The sequence below is a fragment of the Chaetodon trifascialis genome, chromosome 23 (genome assembly GCF_039877785.1).
Source record: "Chaetodon trifascialis isolate fChaTrf1 chromosome 23, fChaTrf1.hap1, whole genome shotgun sequence".
NCBI lineage: Eukaryota > Metazoa > Chordata > Actinopteri > Chaetodontiformes > Chaetodontidae > Chaetodon > Chaetodon trifascialis.
Window position 1 is genome coordinate 14,661,748 of NC_092078.1, and position 21,852 is coordinate 14,683,599.

Sequence of the window (21,852 nt, forward strand, 5' to 3'; positions counted from 1 at the left end):
GTGTGTGTGTGTGTGTGTGTGTGTGTGTGTGTGTGTGTGTGTGTGTGTGTGTGTGTGTGTGTGATTGTGGGTAGGTGTGTGTGAAAGAGAGAGAGGGAGAGATAGAGAGCGGGGGAGAAAGAGAGAGAGAGGTGTCGTACAAACAGGTGTATCCCAACCAGGTAAAGCTGCACCTTCTTTTTTCTAAAGGGCAAACATGATGGCGTGTGCTTGACAAACCAACACCTAACCAAACTGAAAGGACTCTCAAGAGGATTGAGTTTACACAACTAAACATTTGGAAAGGAGCTGGTTCTGGGAAAAAAAAGAAAAAAAACCACCACAGAGGATGATCCAGCAGCACGAGGCATGAATCCGCCTCAGCGCCTCATGCATGCCCGTCATTTAGGATACCATTACCTGGACTGATGAGCTTTATTCCTGCTTGGAAATTGTACCGACTTATGCACAGTTAGGAGGAACTGAGGAGGAGAATGACTTCTCTGCTGAACACACTCTCTCTGTGTCTCTGCGTCCTCTGGATCTTTGGTAAGGAGGCTTTATGTGGAGTCTGTCCAGAGTGATATGCCAGAATCTATGCCATTCTTTTAAGGCTTTACAGTGTTTGTGTCTGTATCTGCTCTGGTGTCAAATATGATATTCTTTTAGGGCAGTACTGTTTTTATTCAACAGTTTTCATATAGTGGCCTTAATGCAGCCTGTTATGTGTATCTCATGTATACAGTGATCTTCCTACAATACTCCTATACTATCTAGCAGGCCTACTTCTAACTGAAGAACATCACAAAGAGGTGTTCAAGAACATACTTCAGTGACCTTTAGTTCTCTTGATCATGAAAACTGGCCGGTGCCTTTCCAACAATATCTCATACATATTCATGGGCTGAGTTCTGTACGCTCTAGGCAGTAGGCCAACTTTTCTCAGGAATAGACTTAGTTGGAGCAGTGCTGTTTGAGAAAACACTTGCAGTGCAGTCTGATATTTCAGGAAAAACAGGTTGCTGTTGACCATGTCCCCTCCTTCTGTCTGATTCAGAGGAACTGCATGGACCCTCCTAGTGCGTCTGTGTGTGTTGCTTAAGCCTAATGCATGCATACATATGATACATGCGCTTGGTTTATGCATTGACAGCCCCAAAAACAGCCCCACGTTGTCAGTCCCCTGCAGAGAGGCAGGATAGACTGACTGTTATGTCAGTAATGCCGCACTGGCAGATTCCAGGGAACCTCAGGGCGACAAACACACACACATTCATGGAAAAACACACCTGTCTGTAGCGTACACTCATCACTTCTGATGGTAAATGCATGAATCACATCCTACCCACTAACATATCTGAACAGATTCCCACATCAGGTATTGAATCAACACCTGAAAGAGTGTGAGACTGACACACACGAGAGTCCAGACTGAACTTAACACCCCCATTCGAAGCTGCCTTCTTGGGTTATTGGCTGGTACAAGTTGTGTTGGCAGTTCTGGCATACTTGCTGATGTTTCCACAGAAATCAATGTGAATCAGCAGAATCATACTCCATGTTTTGTTCACACACAAAACAGAAATCTTAAACATGACTGTAATCAAAACTATATTAACGCCATGTTAGTGGTTAGCGGTTACCAAAGGAAAGTGCCAGAAGGTTTGTTGAGTTCATTCATGTCCTGGCCTTGTAGCTTCACTTTCTATTTCTTACTAGCCATGCGTGGCAGTATCTGATGGTCTGTCAGTCAGTCCTTTCATCACTTTAGTCCAGAATAAGACTTCCCAGCTGATGGATGGATGATTTATATGAGTTGATGAGATGAGTTATATCTAGCTTTTTTATCCAGATTATCATATCAACATTTTTGACAATGTTCCTGTGAACCACGCCTGTTCTTGACACTTCCTGCATATTAAAAAAGGAAAAGATTACTTTGTGGTTAGTGCTGTTGTCACAGCAAGAGTTTGCATGCTAACTCACTAAAATAAGATGGTGAACCCAGTAAACGTTAGACCTGCTGAACAGCACAGTGACATTACCATGCTAATGCCACTGTGCTGTTCACAGTGACATTAGCATTTAGCTCAAAGCACTGCGTTGTGGACACAGAGCAGCTAGCATTGCTGTAGACTCCTTCTTGGTACCGTTCTGCCACTAGTACTTATAGCTGAATGGTCACTTGGAGTGTTTGTGATCCTTTCGGCAAATTCTACATATAAACGAGTCAAAACTTGATCACACAACAGTGAAACTGAAATGTAGATGTGAAACCAGATACTGCAGTTATTGGTAAAAACAAGTTGCAACTACTGTCTACAGCACAATACACTGATGTTACATAGAAAACAGACAGAAATGCCTCAAGAGGCCAATTTTCACTGATTAGGCTCTTTTAGATTCAAGTAATGAAAAGGCCAGCTGTATTGTTGCTCATCTTAGATACACATGGTCTGCCATGTTGTGAATTGATATATCATTAGTGTCTGGGAGTAATCCATTTTCGTTGCAAGCTGTTTTCCTTCAGTCTCAACAGGGTCATCGCCATCAGGAAACTGCACCTTCTGACAATAAATCAATCACCAGCAACACAAGCCCGATGCCAAGAGCAGCAATATAATAATACATTGCAATGATGAATCACCTGTTCAGGCCTTTAGGTGGCAGAAGGAAACATTATGCTTTTCACAAAAAAAAAAAAAAATTCTATCAGTGTGCCAAGAGAAATATCTCTAACTCTGACTCTTCCTATTAACCATTGAACACAGCTTACAAGGATCAGCACCCTGAGACTGTTATTCTCAAGTGTGTGTGTGTGTGTGAGATTGGTAGAGGACAGCAGAAGATAAGGTGACACACTGCAGTTTGTCTATCAAACACATGAGCAAACTGATCTGAAAACAGACAGGCTGAAGGGAAGAAAAGTCCAAAAATGAGAGAGATTCGTGCTAACATTTGTGGTTTGGAGTGTGACAGTGTAAGACACATAACACTTAGTGTATAGTGGCTGTGTTTTATGTCCTGTGTATTTCCTGAGGCCTCGCTCTGTCCAGACAGTGAGGTAACCCTGTAAGTTTGCTTTGAAAGCTTATCTCGGGCAACTAGTCAGGCGACATATCTTCACTTGTGCTAAGCCCGTCTGATAGACAACATGTTTTCTCTATCCTCCCTCCCTCCCTCTCTAAAACTGAAGTTTGAATTTGTGTTTTTGCACAGCTTCACTCTCATATCTGCCTGTTAAATATGATGATATGCAGCTAGGATGTCATGGGAAAGTAATGCACACTAAGGGTTGTGCTGAAACAGACCAGAGAGTTGGAAAAAAAGTGTTGCACAGCCTGGCTCCATATGCATTTACCCTTTAACAGGGTGATGTTTGGGCCCTCACGCCTTTTTCGAAATCAACAATCATAACAGGATCCGGCTCTGCTTTGTTATATTGGGCACAAGCTTGTATCACACCTGATGGTGATTAGATAATCATGATCTGCCATTCGGGTGAGAAACAACATGAGGAGGCCTTCAGCGAATCAGAGCTTTAAACACACAGTGCCAAGAACCACAGCCACAAGAGCCACTATGTCTTACGCCACATGCAGACAACTAGCCTACGTTACTCCAATCTAACACTTTTCATTAGTGAGTGTATTTGTGTGTGTGTGAAGTGACAAGTAACCACTGGGTTTATGGGAAGAAACAAGACAGTTTGTGTTGATGTAAAACTATTGGTGTCTGTTGGGAAACCCATAATCACAATTATTCGCAGTGTGAGCGAGCTAAATGGTCAAAAAGATAGTGACTTGTTTTTTTCTACCCAACTAATAGAAATAGACAAGTAGCCTGTGGCTGTGCTTTGAACTTGAAAGGTCAACAAAAACTAATTAAAAAGGTCAGACCACATTCTTCAGTAGTTAGTGCACAACACGTCCTAACACTAGCTTCTTCCATGTTTTGCTGCTCTCTCTTTTAGTTGGCAAATTAGCCAGATCAGCTATTTTTAAAAAATGTGTAATTTAGCAAATGAGATGTTTTCCTGACCTGCTTTTTCCTCCGAGAGCTACTGTAATTGTAGCTCTCTGACCTACACCCTACAGGTTCAGGGTGTAGGTCAGAGATCACTGTCAGTGCTGCAGTGTTGAACTCAGTGTCACTGGATTGCACACTGAATCAGAATTTATCATTTAAACAGTCAGCTGCATAATCTGTGGAGGGACTGATGTCAGGCGTAGTATCTTTGTTTCTCTGTATCTCTTTTATTTTTTTGAACACTCAATAGATATATTTATCTATCTGGCCTTCACCTCTGTCAGTTACAGTGACAGATGGAGACTTTTTGGATCCCCCGACAAACGATCCCATACGTTCCTTGGCGGAAGAAGAGACCGTCCTGTCCTGTCGCTACCAGCCAGTCGGGAACGATGTGGTGGTGCAGGTCACCTGGTATAAGGAGAAACCTGATGCCACCAAGGAGCAGATCATCACTGCACACCATACCAATGGACAGACAGGTCAGTGGTCATCATGGTCACTTTACATCCACTGCATAGCGTCCCCTGTCCTCACTGGCAGACATTTCTTCAAAGCACTCACTCTCATATGCTCGGTCCAGTGAGCAAGCTTTCTCGTAGTATTACTCGTTGATTCGTGAAGTGCTGGTTGGAGGCTTTTTTTATTCTCTCACAGAACTAATAAGGCTTTAAGGCAAATGTTCACAACCATCTAAAAGTGTTAAATGAAGTGTGGACTGTGAGAGAGAGAGACACTGGCAATTTAACTGTGATATCACAGGGATATTTCAAGGGCACCAAGACCTTTGGTCTTTGTGTCTTTTTTTTTTTTGGTGTCTTCACTTTAGGTTAATTTGTTGAGATTTAGGAGGCCAACACCCATTGTGAATGTGAGAAACACTGGATGAGAGTGTGAGTGAAACAGCCAGAAAGTAAATGCAATTTCAGGGGTGCAGAGATGTGTATGGAACTGAAAGTGACAAAAGAAACCCTGCGGTCTGTTTTGAACTTGTGAGACTTAATTTTTTGTGTCATATCCTTTCTCACCTTTTCTATTAACTCTTTCCCCCTTTCTTGCTCTCTGTCTCTCTGTCTGTCCATAGCGTTCGGGACGTGGTCTCGACGTGTGCGCTTTAAAAACAGCGACCCCACCGTGGACTCGTCCCTGGTCATCATGAGTACAGAGGTGTCTGATGAGGGGAAGTACATCTGCCGCATCAGCACCTTCCCCTCAGGCAACTTTGACAGAGAGATGTCGCTCATTGTGTGGAGTGAGTGTTCCCTCATGACTCTGCCATATAGTAAAAAAAAGATTAGTTTAGCCAAGCTTATTAGTGCAGCAACGGGAGTCCTGATATGTTGTATAAGTTTTAAAACTGAGAGAAGCTGCAGTAGTCTTTCCAGTCACAGAGGGAATCGGGGTGAGTTTCAACTGGCTGTGTTTTTGTTTGTCTGTAGTTTTCACACATTAAATTAAATATTTGGTACAGTTAAACTGCTCTCTCTTCTGGATTTGGGCCAGAATATGCCTATTCAGTAGGGGGACTAGACCATGTAGTAAACTAGTATAAAAACACTAATTAAAAAGTGGTATTTTGCTTCATTGCAACTGTTAAAAACAAAACAAAAAAAGAGACAAAAATGACTTGCATTGGTGCGTGGACATATATGACATCACCTGTCTCCAACTGAACCCAACCCACTTCAAATGAGTGAGAAAAACTACAAATAAAAAATCTCTTGTGAATAAACCAAAAATATATAAATGAACAATTTCCTGCTTCATAGAGCCTTTAAAGATCTCTTTAAGCCTACGTGTACGCATTCAGCACTACCTGCTAAATGTGTTTACCGTCACTCTATTCAAACATTCTAACAATCCTCCCTCCAGCCATTCCTATTTCCTCCCTGGACCCTGTGACTCTGGTCGAGGGACAGTCCTACACGCAGGCCGCTTCCTGTCGCTCTGTGGCCCGCCCGCCTCCACGCCTCTCCTGGGACACCGACCTGAACGGCCAGTCCATCAATCGCTCTTCTGACAACGGGGCAGTCTCCTCGCACTACTCCCTCCATCCCTTCAGGAACATGAATGGCAAGAAGCTGGACTGTCTGGTGTGGCATCCGACCTTCCAGGGCCCCCGCAGGCTCAGATACGACCTGGTGGTGCACTGTGAGTATTCATCAGAATTCTCCAGAGGCAGCGTTACATTATTAAAAATCAAGCTTTGAATCGGTCTCTTGAGAGGGACCACACTGGCAGCCAAAACATGGAGTTGGTTTCTTGTAAAATGTTGCATTCATTGCAAGTTGTCCTTCATAACTGCATTAGCTAAAAGCCTGAATATTCATCCTTTGCTATCTTTGATCCCCCCCCCCCCCTTTTTTGTGTTTAATGCCTCCTCTTTTTGCCTCAGCTAAACAAAGTTAGAAAAATATTGTTCTTTCTCCCAGTCCCTCCACATGCAGAGGTGTCTGGATATGAGCAAGAGTGGTCCGTGGGTTTGCAGAATGCTGCCCTGAGGTGCGTGAGTGGAGGAAACCCCAAACCACACAGTTTCACCTGGATCAGGTACAGGACCCGCCTCCCTCTCTGGCTGTCTAGCCCTTGTGTGACTAACCGTCTGATGTGTCTGGTCACTGCTACTTTTGAGAGCAATTATACCAGTTATTTTGCTATGATTTCAACAGCCAAGAGTGTGAGTGCGATCTTCAGTGAGGTTGCACTAAGGTCATTCTCATCTGTAACAGGCCAACTGTAAACATAATAATAAAAGTAACAGTGTCAAGTGCTTTACAAGAAAGATCTGATTGCTCTGTCCAGCTTCTTCTTCCTCATCTTGTTTCTGTCGCAAAAACAACAACAACAGTAACAACAAAAAAAAAATACATGGCAGCCATCTGTGAAGCTGTACTATGTGTGGAATTTTTATTTTGCTGTTAGAAGTGCTCTTTGACAGCTGGAATGCCAAAGATGAAAGCAGAGGAAAATGCTGTTTTATGCTTGTATTACACGTATGGTCAGTGCCATCAGTGCTCAAAGGACAATCTGGATATGGGAACACAGTCAAAATGGATGGGTGGAGGATAGTGATGGGGTTAGACCAGGTGTCAGACCTACATATGCGCTATCAAACTTTTGATTCGTGGAAGGTTGGGACCGGTGTTATCCAGTCACTGGAGTTATTGTTGTATGTGGACTGAAAATTTATTTTGTGTGAAGGGTGTTGATAGATTCTTTGCATGGTCACTTACACGCTCATTTGAAGTGAGTTTTTACAGTGTATTGGGGGTGGATCTCCACCCTTTCCACATGACAGCCAAACAAGCCCTGGCATTGTCACCTCCTGATTCTGCTGCTTGGATGGAAACACATTCAAATGTTGCGTGTCATTGAAATGCAACACATTGCTGCTCAGCTTTAATCCCAGGTGAGGGTTTGACTCAAATGCCTGAGTTCTTCTGCCTGAGTCGCCTGGTGTCATCTCTAAGTCATTTCCTTTGGTGCGTTCAGATATTCTCAGGGTGTGGCGTAGAGTTTGGCTAGAAAAACAAAATAAAAAAATGCAAGCCATGAAAAGCGGCTGGACGAGGAATGGCTTCCACTGAATTATGAGAAGTGACAGTGAGGCCCCAAGGGAGAAATTCCTTACACACAATTGTTTCATATGCTGATAAAAGCGTTAGTACTTCTGAAATGCAAAGAAATGAAAGTAAAATGTTTGGTGAGGTTCCTTCTGATTTGAGTTGTGTTTGCCGTGATGTATGTATTCATTGCTATTAGTCACTGGAACACACCTTGGGAAATGAGTTGTTGTGAGTAAGGCTTAGCAGACACACGCCATGCATACAAGCATGCACACTCATGAGCATGTATACACACACAGAGACACAAGTCACCACTCAAAATCTCTAGTTACAATCAACCTGTCCGCACTCATGCACGCATTTCACATGAACGCACACACAAACGTGCGGCAGCTTCAGCAGCGGGCAAACCTGTTGGCTTTGTCAATAAAAGTCGGCAGGTGAAGTAATAGCTGGTGTCACAGTGTCGTGTTGCAGCTTGTGCGGGGAGCAGACAGATGAGACAGTTTCACACGAAGGAGGGAGGAAGAGGGGGATGAGAAAAAAAAGGGAAAGGGATGAGCAGCCCTGGTAGGGAGAGAGGTGAACTGTAGTGGAAGCAGGTCAGCAGAAGGGTTGAGGTGAGCCAAGGGGCGGCGAGAGGAGCAAGAGGAAGCAGAATGTGTTGATTTGTGTGAGATGTTATCATGAAGGCGTCTCTACTGCAGATGTAAAACAGACGGTTTCTCTTTCCTGTTAGTCATGAAAAAGCATAGCTGCATGGTGTGCAATCTAGGAGGGTCAGTGTAGCCTCTGCGAATACAAACTGAGGCTGTTTTTCAGGGCATTAGCTCCTGTAATAATAAATTTAGCCGGTATTTCTGGGGCAATGTGGGTTGCTAATGTTCACAGCAACAGGCAGACATTAAGGTCAAGTCTGTTCAAACGGATTAAATCAAATATGCTCATAACAACAACACTGAGGCAACACCCTGGACAGTGTTGCTCATCGAAAACATTTTCCCTGAGTCACACTGCCAGGAACTATGTGGTGGTGCCACACAACTGAGAAACATTATTTCTATATAATTGAGAACAGAACTGAAAAAAGGGGCATTGTATTAGAAATAGAGGTGCTTCCTTACCGATTATTCCTGTCTGACCAAACTTCCAAAAAGTTAAGGAAAGGTTTTAAAATGTTTTATTAGCATTGAGCTGGTGATGTGGTTTATGCTTCGGGCTAGTTGTAAAAAAAAAAAAGCAGGAACGGGTGAAAAAAGTACACTGAAGAAAAAAATCTATTGGATTACAACAAAAAAAAAATACTTCTTTGGTATACTAGATTCTTATTTGTTAAACTGACATGACTTCATGTGAACTTAAAGATCTTTTATTGTGTTCAGTGTGTTCACTTGCTATCTGTTAAAGTAACATGATGTTTGTTTATTAATTAAAACAATTAACATCCACCAAAGTTAGAAGCTAAGAGGAATCCTGCACATCTAAAAGCAACAACAACAACAACAACAAAGCTTAAAAAACAGGAGGGAAGCGCTACAAAAGACAGCCCGACAACATGACTACACTGAAAGACATGGCGGACAAAATCCCCAGGCCTTATTCTGTCATTCAGATAAAAATAACATGAGGCTTCAACAGTCATGACACTGTCACCTGCTACCAATGAACCTGTTTACCTGTGGAATGTTCCAAACAGGTGTTTTTTTTTAGCATTCCACATCTTTCCCAGTCTTTAGTTGCTCCTGTCCCAACTTGTTTGAAATGTGTTGCTGCATCAAATTCAGAATAACCATATATTTACAAAAGCTGATGAGGTAAAGCATTGAATATATTGTCTTTGTATGATTTTCAGTTGAGTGTGTTTGCTTCTTAGAATAGTAACATGCGATGTTCAGCCCTCCCAACAGCATTTCTAAAAATGATGAACTCTGGTTGCCTTTTAACTCTGATGATAAAGTCAGTGTGTCGATCTGAAGGCACTGTGTGTAACTTTGTTTTGTCCTGCATGCAGAATGGGTGGAGAATTGCCAGAAGGTGTCATCCCCCACCCAAATGGAACACTAGCATTTGAGCGACCCCTGCTCTCGTCAGACAGCGGCACCTACCTTTGCATAGCCAAGAACAAAGTGGGAGAAGGGAAGGCGGAGGTGGACATTGATGTGAAAAGTAGATGACAGCACCGTCAACATCACATACTAAGACTTGTCATACTAATATATACAGTTGGAATAAATGTATGCATCCATCTAATCCTGCATCCCAACTAACTCTCCACAGAAGCTCCCCGGCATGACGCATTGGAAGAAAACATGCAGATGATCGTTGTGGGGAGCGTGGCCGGTGGGCTGCTGATCTTGATGCTCGTCATTGTCATCATCATCACTTGCCACCACAAGCGCAAGAACAAGAAACTGGAGAGGGAGCTGACTGAGAGGAAGTATGTTGAGATAACGCGATGTTTAATTAAGAGTAGATAAGATGATATGAAACTGTAATGATCTCTGCAGGGAAGATGAGCTAAGAATGACTATGACTGGAACAAATCAGGGCTATTAAGCATGTTACAACCGACAGTTAAGACCATTAAGTAGAATTAGAGGAGCAAGAAAGTTGAGTTAGTAAATGACTCCAGGATGTGACCAGGAAACTGAAAAATATGCATAAAAATGAAATGAAAGCAATGAAAAGTGTGCAGTATGAACTCCATAAAAATGGAAAATGCTGGAAAAAATGACACATTATTCACAGTGGAAGTTCCTCAGTGTTCTCCTTTTTTCTCCCTCTCGTTCGTCAGGGAGGAAATAAGCACTCTCTCCAGGCAAGCTTCTTTCAGGAGGATGAACTCTGTCAGCACGGATCCCAGAGGAGTGGTACTATGACTGAATTATTCTTTTCACTGAACATACCATCCCACTGCAGCATCATCATCTTCGGTTTCCTCCCATGTCTAATCTGTGCGACCTGATTCAGGCTGTCAGACTGGAGGACACCGATGATCAGAATCCGCAGACTGCTGCTCCCATATGTTTCTCATTTATTCAAGGATTCTTCTTTTGAAAGTTTAATGGCACGAATACCTAATACTCCGCTCTGTAACCATGAGTGGCAGTGAGTTGTGGCAGTCAAATGCTCCTATCTTGCCTGTTATTAGTCATTGCTTGACCTACTTTATGTGCCTTTGCAAGGAAACAAGTAAGTGGGTTTAGAAGCTTGGAAAAGGCATGCTGGTAGAGGCACAGACTTGTTTTTAGGGTTCAGGATCCATCCTCAGCCCCACATCTAACTCGGCCCTCTGTTTCTTTCCATTGCAGATGGAGGAAAACATCCCTCTGAGGGTGGAGGGAACCATAAGGACCAGCCTGTCTTCCCTCGGGGTCAGTCTACATATCTGTGTAACTCTGCATGCAGGGCCAGGGCCGGGGACTGAGGCTTTACTGTCCAGATGCCAGATGGCTAAGTTCTGAGCTCCAGCACTGAAAATCTGAATGTAGTGCATCTCAGATATTCATAATCATGATAGCACATCATATTACAGACTGTCGTTTCATATTCAGCATACAGAAAGAAGAGTGGTATAAGAGAGAAGAAGCATATTTCCCAAAGAGTGAAACTATCCCTTCAATTTAACCACGGTGTCCTGTAATAATGCTGGCCTGCATCATGGTCCTCTGTCGCAGGGTTACTCCAGTTCACAGTTGTTAGTCATTTTCTAGCCTACATTTAGCTGCACTCATAGATCATCAGGTTTTCAGTAGCTCTTGTATGTTCGCATCGGTCTTCCTGGAGTGAAACCAGGAATACAGGGCCCAGAAAAGAACCTTAAACAATGCTCTACTCTACGGGTCCATAATTACTTTATAATTACTGACGTTTCCTTGAAAGAACTATGTCATTTGGCATTAATTATAGGAAACGGCAAGCTCCAATTAAAAAAAGTAAATGAATAAATCATTTTTCATTTATTACCAGAAACTTTATTTTCATATATTTCTGACCTGCTCTGCTCCTTTGGATATGCTACCAGTAGAATCAGAATCAAGTAATTGAGCGTGAACTTTTTGCTCACATGTACATAACCTATGATCACATCCAAACGTCATCATTATTTCAAAGGGCACTTGGAATTTATTTGGATTATATTTCAGAAATGTCACACCCATAAAAATCTCACTCACTTCTCTTCTCATATAGTGGATGCAAGAGAAATATTTTTAAAAGGGCCCCTACAGTTGCTACCGCCATTCAATGCTGTTCTTAAAATAACTCAATATGTCCACCAGTGTGGTGACAGAAGTTTGATTTCACAGAGATCATACTCATGACAAAGGAAGGTTTCACCTTTAGTATCAGGGTGTCAGTCATCAGTTTCAGAAAATGTTTCAAGCAATAGTGCATTTTAGGAAATCACTTATTTGTTTTCTGGTTAGATATATTGATATAACTGCTAGTCTGTAGATTTTGTTACCTCTGGACAGAGCCAGGTGAGCTTTTCCCGCTTAATTCCAGTCTGTATGCTAACTAAGCTAACCTACGTTTCATTAAGAAAGCAAATCAGCATATTGCCCAAAATGTTGAACTATTCTTTTAATTCATCCATTACTCATCTTTCAGTAAATACTGCTCTATCACTAAAGTCAATTCAGTTCAAATTAAGCATACAAATGACATTACAATCCATGCACCTAATCAGTGTATGTGTGAGTACTGATCAGCCTCTCTACCTGTGCTGACAGGAGCTGGCTCACTGCCGCGACAGCCGATCTACTATCTCAGGTGGGAGAGGAGGAGGGGCGGGGTTCGACTCCCTGGGCAGACCACTCCTGTACAACAACTCACGGAGGGGGAGAGAGAGGCTTCTGGATAAAGACGAGGAGAACCGGCTGAGAGTGGAGACATATGTGAGAAACAGCACTATATCTTTGGTAAGTGTGTTTGTGTGCATGTATATTCCTTTGCAAGTCAAAGCCTGATTTCACTAAATAGTGGAATGCATTGACCTTGGCATATTTACCTGAATGATGATGCAATTGAGAAGAGTGTCTGCACTGTGTCGTTGCAGCAGGAAACTCGTTTGCACCCTCCTCTCACTCCATCAACCTTCCCAATGGTACAGTCCACTGAGATTGTCAGGCAGCTAAACGGCAGTGCCATTATCCCAGCAGATGGAGGCTCACGGCCAGGAAGCGTCGCCAAGAATCACCAGCAACCACCTCTGATCTGCAACTACCCACCAGTAACAGATGATGAGGATGAGGTGGATGAGGGTTTGGGAGGTCCTGCCAGTCAGGAGCATCCTGACGACCAAGACAGCGAGACAAACAGCTCCCAGGTGTCCGAGGTGCACAGTACACAACGCTATCAGCAGACTAACGGCACACTCAGGCCCAAACTCCTGCCAAAACCCACTGTGGTCAGTCCCCACGCCTCCATGATCCACAAGGCCCAGATCGTTTAATAGGCAGCTGGAAAATAAGGTGAACCTACCAGACTGGCCAGCTTTGATCTTGGCGGTGGTCCAAATGTGGATACAGTGGCGAGGTTTGGTCACAACCCAGAAAACCAGTTTGTGGTCAATTATGGAAAAGCTGCACCTTGACTGTGATCCTGCTTCTTCTTTATTGTGTGGGAACATGGTGCAATAGAACAAAGTCTTTAAGGGAAACGTCTACTCCAAAGCATATCCTGGACTCTTACGGACCTCTGCCTGATGTTTGGTGATGTGTGTCATGTATTCCCTTGGATTACCATCACAAACAAAGACAATGTCACAATATTTCCAGTGCAGCGTTTAATCTCGGACGTATTCCTTGCTCGGCTTTCGCAATCTGGTCTCTGTTGCTTTTACAAGCTGGAGCTAACAGGTGAATGCAGCTGACATACCTTTTGAGGGGGATGTTGAAAGCACTCAAGAACATGCACAGTAGGAAATCAGGAAATGCAGGAGAGGTAGATGAGGCTGTGGGAATGTTGGTACATAAGGAAAGCAGATTGCGACACAGCTCCAAAGAGGGTGGATTTTTGCTCTAGTTGCTCAGTGTATCAGTAGCTGTGCCTGTGTTCAGTTCCCTTACACAACACGGTTTGGGATATAATCCAAACCATGGGCTTGTTCCTCTCTTGCCACACCTGCAATATGCATACCTCCATATTGTCTTCCTGTCCTCGTGCCTTTGCCTTGAGCACTGAGACAGTTTGGATCAGATAAGGACTTCTTACTGCCAAAACATGACTAGTGTCCTTAAAAGGTACTGATATGGCTTCATGTAAATTTGTACAAATATGTAAACGATTTCCTGTTTTAAAAAAAAGTTAAATACATGGTAAATTAGCATAACAACAAATTCAATATATCTGCCTTCTAGCACATGTTCCCCTTTCCTCGCCAACCGCACATCCACGCCTACATTCACACAAACACACACAAAGATAAATAATCAATACAGATTGCCCTTTTGTTGAGAGGATACATGTATGTTGTGTATCTTCATGTATGCATATATTAACAGTACACAGTGGATGAAAGTTGGAAAAGCTGCCAAACGTTTGTAAATTTGTTTTAATTTCATACTTTTTTTTTTTTTTTTTGGATTACATGTTACTGTATAGCTTAACGTGGCTGCATTTGTGAATACATCTCTTCCTCTCGAGGCAGAGAAGTCAGTAAGCTGCTACAGCTGTGGACATTCTGCGTCTGTGCTTTGCAATGTTTGCTCTGCCTGCCGGTTTAGTTGACATCCAAGACAGGAAGACGCCTTTCAAAGAGGAGTTTGACATGAACTGTTACAGATTTTTAATATTTTGGTGCAAAACCAAGCCTGTATTGTTTATATGTGGACCGCTGGTTTTATTTCTTTGTTCATATGTGTTCTGAGTATTACTGGGTTGTGTTACAGCCTTGATATGGGTAGCAATGTGCCAAAGGGAAAATACGAAAAAAAAAAAAAAAAAAAAATCACTTTTGCTTTTTTTTTGGCAAATATGAAGTATTATTTTGTCTTGTTAGCTTCTGTAGATACAACTGTTCCAATATCCAAAGACATCTGAGATGCAAATGTTGATTTAACAGAGTGCTGAGGAACAGTTTGTGGCAAAGGCAAACACCCAACAGGTAAGAGCAGCAGATGAGTGGTATTATGTTTGAATGTAGACTGTATGTGTTGCAGACAGTGCCCTCTGATGTGTGCTGCTGGAATGTGCAGGTACCTACATGAGCCTACGAACTGCAATACTATGAAAGACTCTGCATTCCACTGTGATTTTGGAAAATGATCTTCATGGTCACGTGGCCGGATTTTCATTTATTCTGAGGGCTATGTGTGGGTATCAGCTTGTACTGATGGTTTGAAATAAATGTGTATGGTTTTTTTCTAAATGTATGATGGATCATCTAAATATTTTATACTTGTTCTGGTTTGCAAAGGAATTGTCTATTGAGATTCCTGTGGATGTTCTTGCAGGTGTTAATTCAAAAGATCTGGATCTGCTAAACTGTGCTCTATTTACTCAAGAAATGTGGCAGAATACATGGGGAAAAGAAAAGAAGGGGAGATCTTACACTACAAAACTCAAGACTGGGTCATAATCAGGCTGACACTTGGATATTGTGGGTTTAGGAGTGGGCTGGCTCTGACTGAGAAAAACCCAGATGACAAATTCCCTAAAAAAATGAAAAAACTGGTGGAATATCTGGACAGAATTGGACTATATATTAAATATAGATTAGTGTTAAAGGGAGCGTTAATAACAAACAGTAGGGGGCAGCAACGCGCCGCCGTGGCGTCTGCTCTGAATCATCCAAAGAAGAACAGATCTCGACAGCTAAGATGGCGGAGGAGCAGCAGGAATCATCACAGGGAGAGATGGAGGGTGAGAGAAACCGTTACAACACTAAATATCCGACAAACAGCGCGGTCGTTGCTTTTACAAGCGAGGTCCACACGCACACTAGTGTCCAGTCGATGTTTCAACCGTTGTCCTCTCCGTGGTGAAGGTGGTTGACACGCAGCGACGAGGGGCAGACAGAGGCCAGAGCTCGCTAGCTAACGTTAGCTAGCTACCATCGCTACACAAAGAAAAAACGGTTGTTTAGTTAGTGGCAGGGCAACCAGCGAGTGACAATCCAAGAGTTTTTGACGTAAGGAAACAGTGAAAGTATAAGCTTAATATTAAAGACAGGACACCCGCTTTTTGGCTGTTATAACGCTGTTATTCATCGTGACTAGAATTTGTTTTGTTTTCGCACAGGTCCGTCTGGCTAAATGTAGCGGACTGACGTTAGCTACCGTGGATTAACGTTAACTTGTTTTCATGGTCACTGCTGGCAGTGGGACGAACGCGTCAGTGCTGACGACACATGTTGAAAAGCAGAAAGAAAGCTGCATTTGTCTTCCCCAACGCTTTATTCTCGTCTTCATTTGATAAATTATTTACCGTGTATGTGCGCGAGTGCAGTGGTTTCATCAACCACGACAGCTCATCTGTCGCCTTTTACAGTCAAGAAGACCAATAAACGCTTAGATCGATAATCAGAATTTGTTTCAGAATTAGTTATTTTAATCAGCTGTCACTGAAAGCACTAATATTTGCAAGCGCTTTTCACACTGCATGTTTTAAATGCAGTGTGAAAAGGCCATCTGACACCAGGGAGGCATTTCTGTGAGAGATGCAGAATTTCTATACAGGTTGTTCGGCCACTTGGTTTGTACAACATCAAAAACAACAACAACAACAACAACAACAACAACAACAACAACAATGCAGCCACATATACGTCCATCCATGCAAAGTGCTCTGACAACAAATTTTGGTTTCCTTCCTTCCTGAAGTATAATATGCCTCATACTTCTAATTATTTTCAATCTGTGCCACAGGATAATTCAGTTGTATTGTTAAGATTGTGTGGGTGCATATAACATCTGCACACACATATACTGCGCTGTGTGTGTGTGTGTATGCAGGTATCTCTTGCAACAGATGTTTCCCAAGCAGCGCAGCCGCCTAGTTTAAAGCCCCAAACTTCATTCAGCTGAAATAATTTCTTACCTTCAACAGTGGTACTCTCATTTAATAATTTATTTCCTTGCACTCTGCAACTGCATTGACTGCATTGTAAATCTGCTGCAATGACCTTCCAACATTACAACACTGCAATACTATAGCCATATTTCCACTCATTGGCTCTGTGAAGACGTTACAGCAGTGTGACTCTCCAACAACGGATAAACACCGGCTCTGATCTGATGCAGATTTTAAATCCAGATGCCACATATTTCATAAAGGGATGATGACTTCAGGGATGTACTATTGTAGTGTTATTATACAATTAATGCTGCAGTAGGTAAGATGGAGAAGAGAGCAGACTTAGCCTGAAAATTTGATCCGACACAAGTTCCACGTCACTCCTCCTCCCTCTCCACGGCACTCATGCCCTGCCTCCAAGCCCCTCCTCTCTGCGGTGTCTGCATGGCTGCCGTGACAACCAGTAATGTTAGCCTTAGCATCGGAAACAAGCTAACTCTGCCCAGCCACTACATCACAGTCGCTAACATGCCGTACGCGCTGCGGAGTGTTACTGTAACAATCACCGTTAAGCTTTATGGTTATTTGTTGTCTTAGCCGTATATGCTGTTGTTGGTGTGGGCAGTTTCTCCTTTGCGGGTGGCTGTTGCTCCGCCATAGCTTTCACTAGCCTCCTGACGCTGCTCACAGAGCTGTTTGACTCAGCGGCGGGAGGGGGCGGTTCGCAGCGTGTGTGAATAGTGATTGACACATGTCAGACACTCCCTCAGACCCTCCTCTGGCTCTGATTGGTTGTTTTGTGTCGGGCACGGTGGATTCTTGCACATCGCATTAGGAGCAGTAGGTGGGACCAATGGAGCCGTTTTTTTTTTTTTTTTTTTTTCATAGGTTACATGTTTCATGTACCGCTGTCTGGGCATAGGGACAGTTTTAGCAAATATGACAAAAGATACTTTTGTACAAGTTACATACTGCAGCTTTAAAGTGTTGTAGTAGTGATTTTCTGGTATTGTACCTATATACATGTAATTGTTGGTGTTGCTAGATTGCATCGTGGTGAAAATGTTGTTTTTGAAAGGCTGCATCCCAAAAAATAGGGATTGAAGCAGAATATCTGTGTTAGATGTAGATTTTCAATACACTTTGACTGTTTACAACAATCTGTAGTTATTAGAAATTCGACCACATGCGTTGGAAATAATCCTACGCAGCCACCACTAGAATCTAATTCTACAAATAGTATAATACTAATAGTATTATTGTAGCCTAATCTTCATCCGCAACTGTGCTGAAATACCAGATTTAACACAATAAATAGACATGCAAAAGCATTCAAATTCAAATTTGACACAGCTTTCGAATGTGATTTTAGAATTTAAATGTCAGTGTTATGAATAAAGCTTGAACTACATGGTACAACCCTCGGCCTTCCCGTCTCTATTTGCAATATTTACTCCTCAAACCTAATTAATCTGCCCCTTTTCTCCTTCAGGAGTGAACTGCCTCGCGTATGATGAGGCCATAATTGCTCAACAGGACAGAATTCAGCAGGAGGTGAGAAATTTCATTTTTCCAGGTAACAGAAACAAAGATGACTTGCCGTTATTCTGCCTCTGAGCAACAGGATCATCAAGTTTCAAGATTTGAAAATTTCTTATCCAGTTAAAGACCCAGAGCATCTGATGTATGGACACAGGTGAACCCTTCATATGCAGCTGTCAGCACCAAATATAAGTCCCGCTGATTATGCCATAATTCAATTAATTATTGGTGTGCTTTTTTTGTGACCTGCTGATCTTTGTTTTCTCAAAAAAGCAAAATAAAAATGTTGAATAAAGCTTCCCAGTAATCAGTAGACTTGACCTTGGCCTGTTAAGATAACCATGAAACTTGTGTGCACAGCCATGACCTAAGAATGAAATGAGTTATTTGATAAAGCAACGGTAATGCAGTGGAAGTTCTGTATTATTAAAAGTAAACTGCATAATTAATTTTGACAGTCAAAATTCTCACCCTTGTCAAAACTACAAGCACAGCCCACAGCTGAGTTAAGTTGCTTACAATGCGTGCACTAATTTACACTTGTTTGTGTGTTGGTGTCTAGATAGCCAACAGTAACCCTTTGGTGTCGGACAGACAGGACCTGTCGGTACTGCAGAGGGAGTACGCTGATGATGACACAGTTTATCAGCTCAAGATCAAGGTCAGTCAAAAGACACCACCTGCTCTCAGGTTACTGCACCCACATCAGGGTGCATTTCCTCCACAGTCCAGAGTGTCATCATATCCAAAGCCATAAAACAAAACTCTGTGTTGCTTATGTACTCAAATAGACTTTTTGCATTCGATGTGACTGCGTGGTGTAATTCTTCTTTTGTGTTGTTGCAGGACCTATACAAAAAATACTCGTACATTCGTAAGACGCGACCAGATGGGAACTGTTTCTACAGAGCCTTTGGCTTCGCACATCTCGAGTCCCTGCTAGATGACAGCAAAAAGCTTCAGAAGTGAGTGTCACGGCGGTTTCTGTTGGTGCTGTAGTAGCTGTCGCTCTCTAGACTCAAGTTCACACTTCTGTCATCTTCTGTTGGTCTGTTTTTGCAGTTTTGTTTTCTCGTGGCTTCACTGGGGGCTGATTTACTATATTTCTAATTATCTTTCTGTGCAAATTTGTCACTTCCTAGCTACACAATTACGTATGCAGTCACGTAACATTTCACTGGTTTGTTCTCTGCACTGTTTTCCATTAAAATGGCAGTTTTTATGTTCACAGGGTTATTGAATGCTTGTTTTTGTCTCTTCAGGTTCAAAGCAGTTGCATATAAAAGTAAAGTGGACCTGGTTAACGAGGGCTTCACCGAGTTTACCATTGAAGACTTTCATAATACTGTGAGTTTCCCGCATAAGAAAAAAAGAAAAATGTTTATTGCTTACTGACAAACCTAATTAACGACATTACTGAAGTAGGAAATAGAGATGATTATTTTGTTTATTGAATTCAGCAGCATATATGATATTGTGTTTTGCATTGCTGCTGTAAATTAGCTTTCAAAATGGCTTATTCTGATTGTAAAATTTATGGTGTGAAATTTCTTTGCTCTCACAAACAGTATATCTTTTACCCTGTTGGATTAAGTGTGTGCTGTCTGTTTGAATTATGTTATTAGAGTTAATGGTAATTTGCCTGTTGCCCTGCCAACTCTGAGTGGTCATCTGCCAAAGTACATGATGTATTTGGTCAGCTGGAGCAGACAGAAACACTAGATTTGGCCAGTTGGATAATAAGTTGGCAAGCAGAACACGTGCACACTGTATCAATCTAACGATGTGAATAATGTCTTTCCTCCAAGTTCATGGACCTGATCGACCTGTGTGAGAAACAGCCGAGCCTGCAGGAGGTGCTGGGCTCCTTCAACGACCAGAACGTGTCAGACTATGTGGTCGTGTACCTGCGGCTGCTCACCTCGGGCTACCTGCAGCGACAGCAGAGCTTCTTTCAGCACTTCATAGAGGGAGGACGCTCTGTCAAGGAGTTCTGTCAGCAGGTGGGTTTTTTTTTTTTTCATTTTCACCCACATCCTGAGAAACAAAGCCGGATCTCATAAACATTTTAAACATAACACAATCTGTGGTGAAGCATTTTATATAGAAAAGATGGTCACTGCCTTGGAAAGTGTATCTGAACTGGTTGGAGTTGGTTTTAGAGGCATATATGTATATATTTATTAGGTCAGTATGTCACCAGTGGTGGAGGAAGTACTCATATCTTCTGTTAGGTAAAAGCAGCAATACCGCAGTGTAAAAATACTTAAATACAATATGTACTGCTGGGTTGTTCAATCTATGATGATACATCATTATCAACTAGTTGGTTTTTATTTTGTATTAATAATAATCTGCGTAGTGATGCCCTAAGTTATCAATTAAATATAGTCGAGTTACACATATAATATTGCCTCCAAAATGCAGTAGAGGTATAAAGTAGCAGAAAATGGAAATACTCAGGTTAAGTACTAGTACCTCAACATTGTACTGAAGTTCAGTACTTGTGTAAATGTTCGTCACAGACACTGTCTTTTTCATTGCATGCAGTCTTGGCCCTTGTCAAAACCGGGCACCTACACTACCCACAGTGCAACTCAGCTATTGACAGTTGTGTCAGAGGTGTGAGCCTGTTACACCAGTAACAGATAATGTTGCTTTGAGCTGCTAGCCTCAATCAGAGATGAGGAGTGGGCGACAGAGGTCTGGTGACCTCACTTTTTCTACTACACACACACACACACACACACATTTTCAAACTTCGAATTCTCAGCCCCAACCATGATGTGTCATGTTTCATGCAGCTCCCTCCAAAGATGTTCTAGCACTCTTTCCATCCTTGGGTGAATAGGAATGGAAAAAAAAGCATGATCACAATGTTCCACTGTGAAAACAAACCCACGCTTAATGTGCTTGCTTTGTTTTTTTTTTTTCTTTCAAGGAGGTAGAGCCAATGTCGAAAGAAAGTGACCACATTCACATCATCGCCTTAGCCCAGGCCCTAGACGTATCCATCCTGGTGGAGTACATGGACAGAGGAGAGGGAGGAACTGTCAATCACCACGTCTTCCCCGAAGGCGGCGACCCACGTATCTTCCTCCTCTATAGACCTGGCCATTACGACATCTTGTACAAATAACACTCCTGGCCACGCCGCACCTCATCCTCTCCCTGCTGTCTGCTACAGCAGTGGGTTAAAAAAAAATATCTTCAGCAGCCACGATGATGAAGCATACATCTGTGTAGGAGATTACACTCATGTATTTAAAAAAATAAAAAATAAAAATAAAAGATAAAATCACATTACATGCCTCCCTTTCCCCTCTCCCTGAGTTTACCCCAAAGTCATCACAAAATGGTTAATTAAAAATCTTTTGAAGAATAGAAGTGACTCCAGGCATTTAGAGTTGTACAGGTTTTTTTTCTTTTGTGGTTGTAAATGTTATCTTCTTGCTCTATGTTGGATTCTTTTCCTTTGTTACACTGCGTTTCATTGAGTTTTATTAAAGGGATTTACATCTTATTTCTTGTCATGTTTTCTTTCTAAAGGGTCATGTTGAAATTACGAAATCAACTGATCGCTTACATTTCTTTTGACTTCTTGAGAAAGAGTGGAGAGTTGTGTTTTATGTTGTTAAATAACTAAAATCATGAATGATTATTAAAATTGTTTATATTTTTCATATTTTCTCAGATCACTAACACCTTCTACAGCAGC

At 42.2% G+C, this 21,852-nt stretch overlaps 2 protein-coding genes across 3 annotated transcripts; both read left to right on the top strand.

Annotated features, from left to right (window-relative positions):
• Positions 1 to 125: 125 nt before the first annotated feature.
• Positions 126 to 14,566, top strand: nectin4a (nectin cell adhesion molecule 4a). 2 transcript variants are annotated; one of them, XM_070993311.1, is made up of 11 exons: positions 126 to 528; positions 4,293 to 4,490; positions 5,093 to 5,260; positions 5,881 to 6,159; positions 6,441 to 6,558; positions 9,586 to 9,740; positions 9,852 to 10,011; positions 10,369 to 10,444; positions 10,886 to 10,948; positions 12,308 to 12,496; positions 12,634 to 14,566. In XM_070993311.1, exons 1-11 carry the CDS (start codon positions 474 to 476, stop codon positions 13,027 to 13,029), a joined length of 1,857 nt encoding a protein of 618 aa, XP_070849412.1. In that variant the 5' UTR covers positions 126 to 473; the 3' UTR covers positions 13,030 to 14,566. The 2 variants fall into 2 exon arrangements, with proteins under 2 accessions (XP_070849412.1, XP_070849414.1); XM_070993313.1 differs by having other exon boundaries at positions 12,734 to 12,861.
• Positions 14,567 to 15,385: 819 nt separating this feature from the next.
• On the top strand, positions 15,386 to 21,657 carry LOC139351198 (ubiquitin thioesterase OTUB1-like). The gene is made up of 7 exons (XM_070992969.1): positions 15,386 to 15,440; positions 18,085 to 18,146; positions 18,697 to 18,795; positions 18,981 to 19,099; positions 19,397 to 19,481; positions 19,943 to 20,137; positions 21,076 to 21,657. The coding sequence occupies exons 1-7, from the start codon at positions 15,398 to 15,400 to the stop codon at positions 21,271 to 21,273; spliced, it is 801 nt and encodes a 266-aa protein (XP_070849070.1). The 5' UTR covers positions 15,386 to 15,397; the 3' UTR covers positions 21,274 to 21,657.
• Positions 21,658 to 21,852: the final 195 nt, after the last annotated feature.

What these genes read in the sequence shown, in the direction of transcription:
- nectin4a (XM_070993311.1), top strand. Translation starts at nt 474, where the DNA reads ATGACTTCTCTGCTGAACACACTCTCTCTGTGTCTCTGCGTCCTCTGG. An exon ending in CCATACCAATGGACAGACAG is followed by an intron (nt 4,491 to 5,092) that starts GTCAGTGGTCAT and finishes GTCTGTCCATAG; the next exon opens with CGTTCGGGACGTGGTCTCGA. An exon ending in GAAACAGCACTATATCTTTG is followed by an intron (nt 12,497 to 12,633) that starts GTAAGTGTGTTT and finishes GTGTCGTTGCAG; the next exon opens with CAGGAAACTCGTTTGCACCC.
- LOC139351198 (XM_070992969.1), top strand. Translation starts at nt 15,398, where the DNA reads ATGGCGGAGGAGCAGCAGGAATCATCACAGGGAGAGATGGAGG. An exon ending in ATCACAGGGAGAGATGGAGG is followed by an intron (nt 15,441 to 18,084) that starts GTGAGAGAAACC and finishes TTTCTCCTTCAG; the next exon opens with GAGTGAACTGCCTCGCGTAT. An exon ending in AGGACAGAATTCAGCAGGAG is followed by an intron (nt 18,147 to 18,696) that starts GTGAGAAATTTC and finishes GTTGGTGTCTAG; the next exon opens with ATAGCCAACAGTAACCCTTT.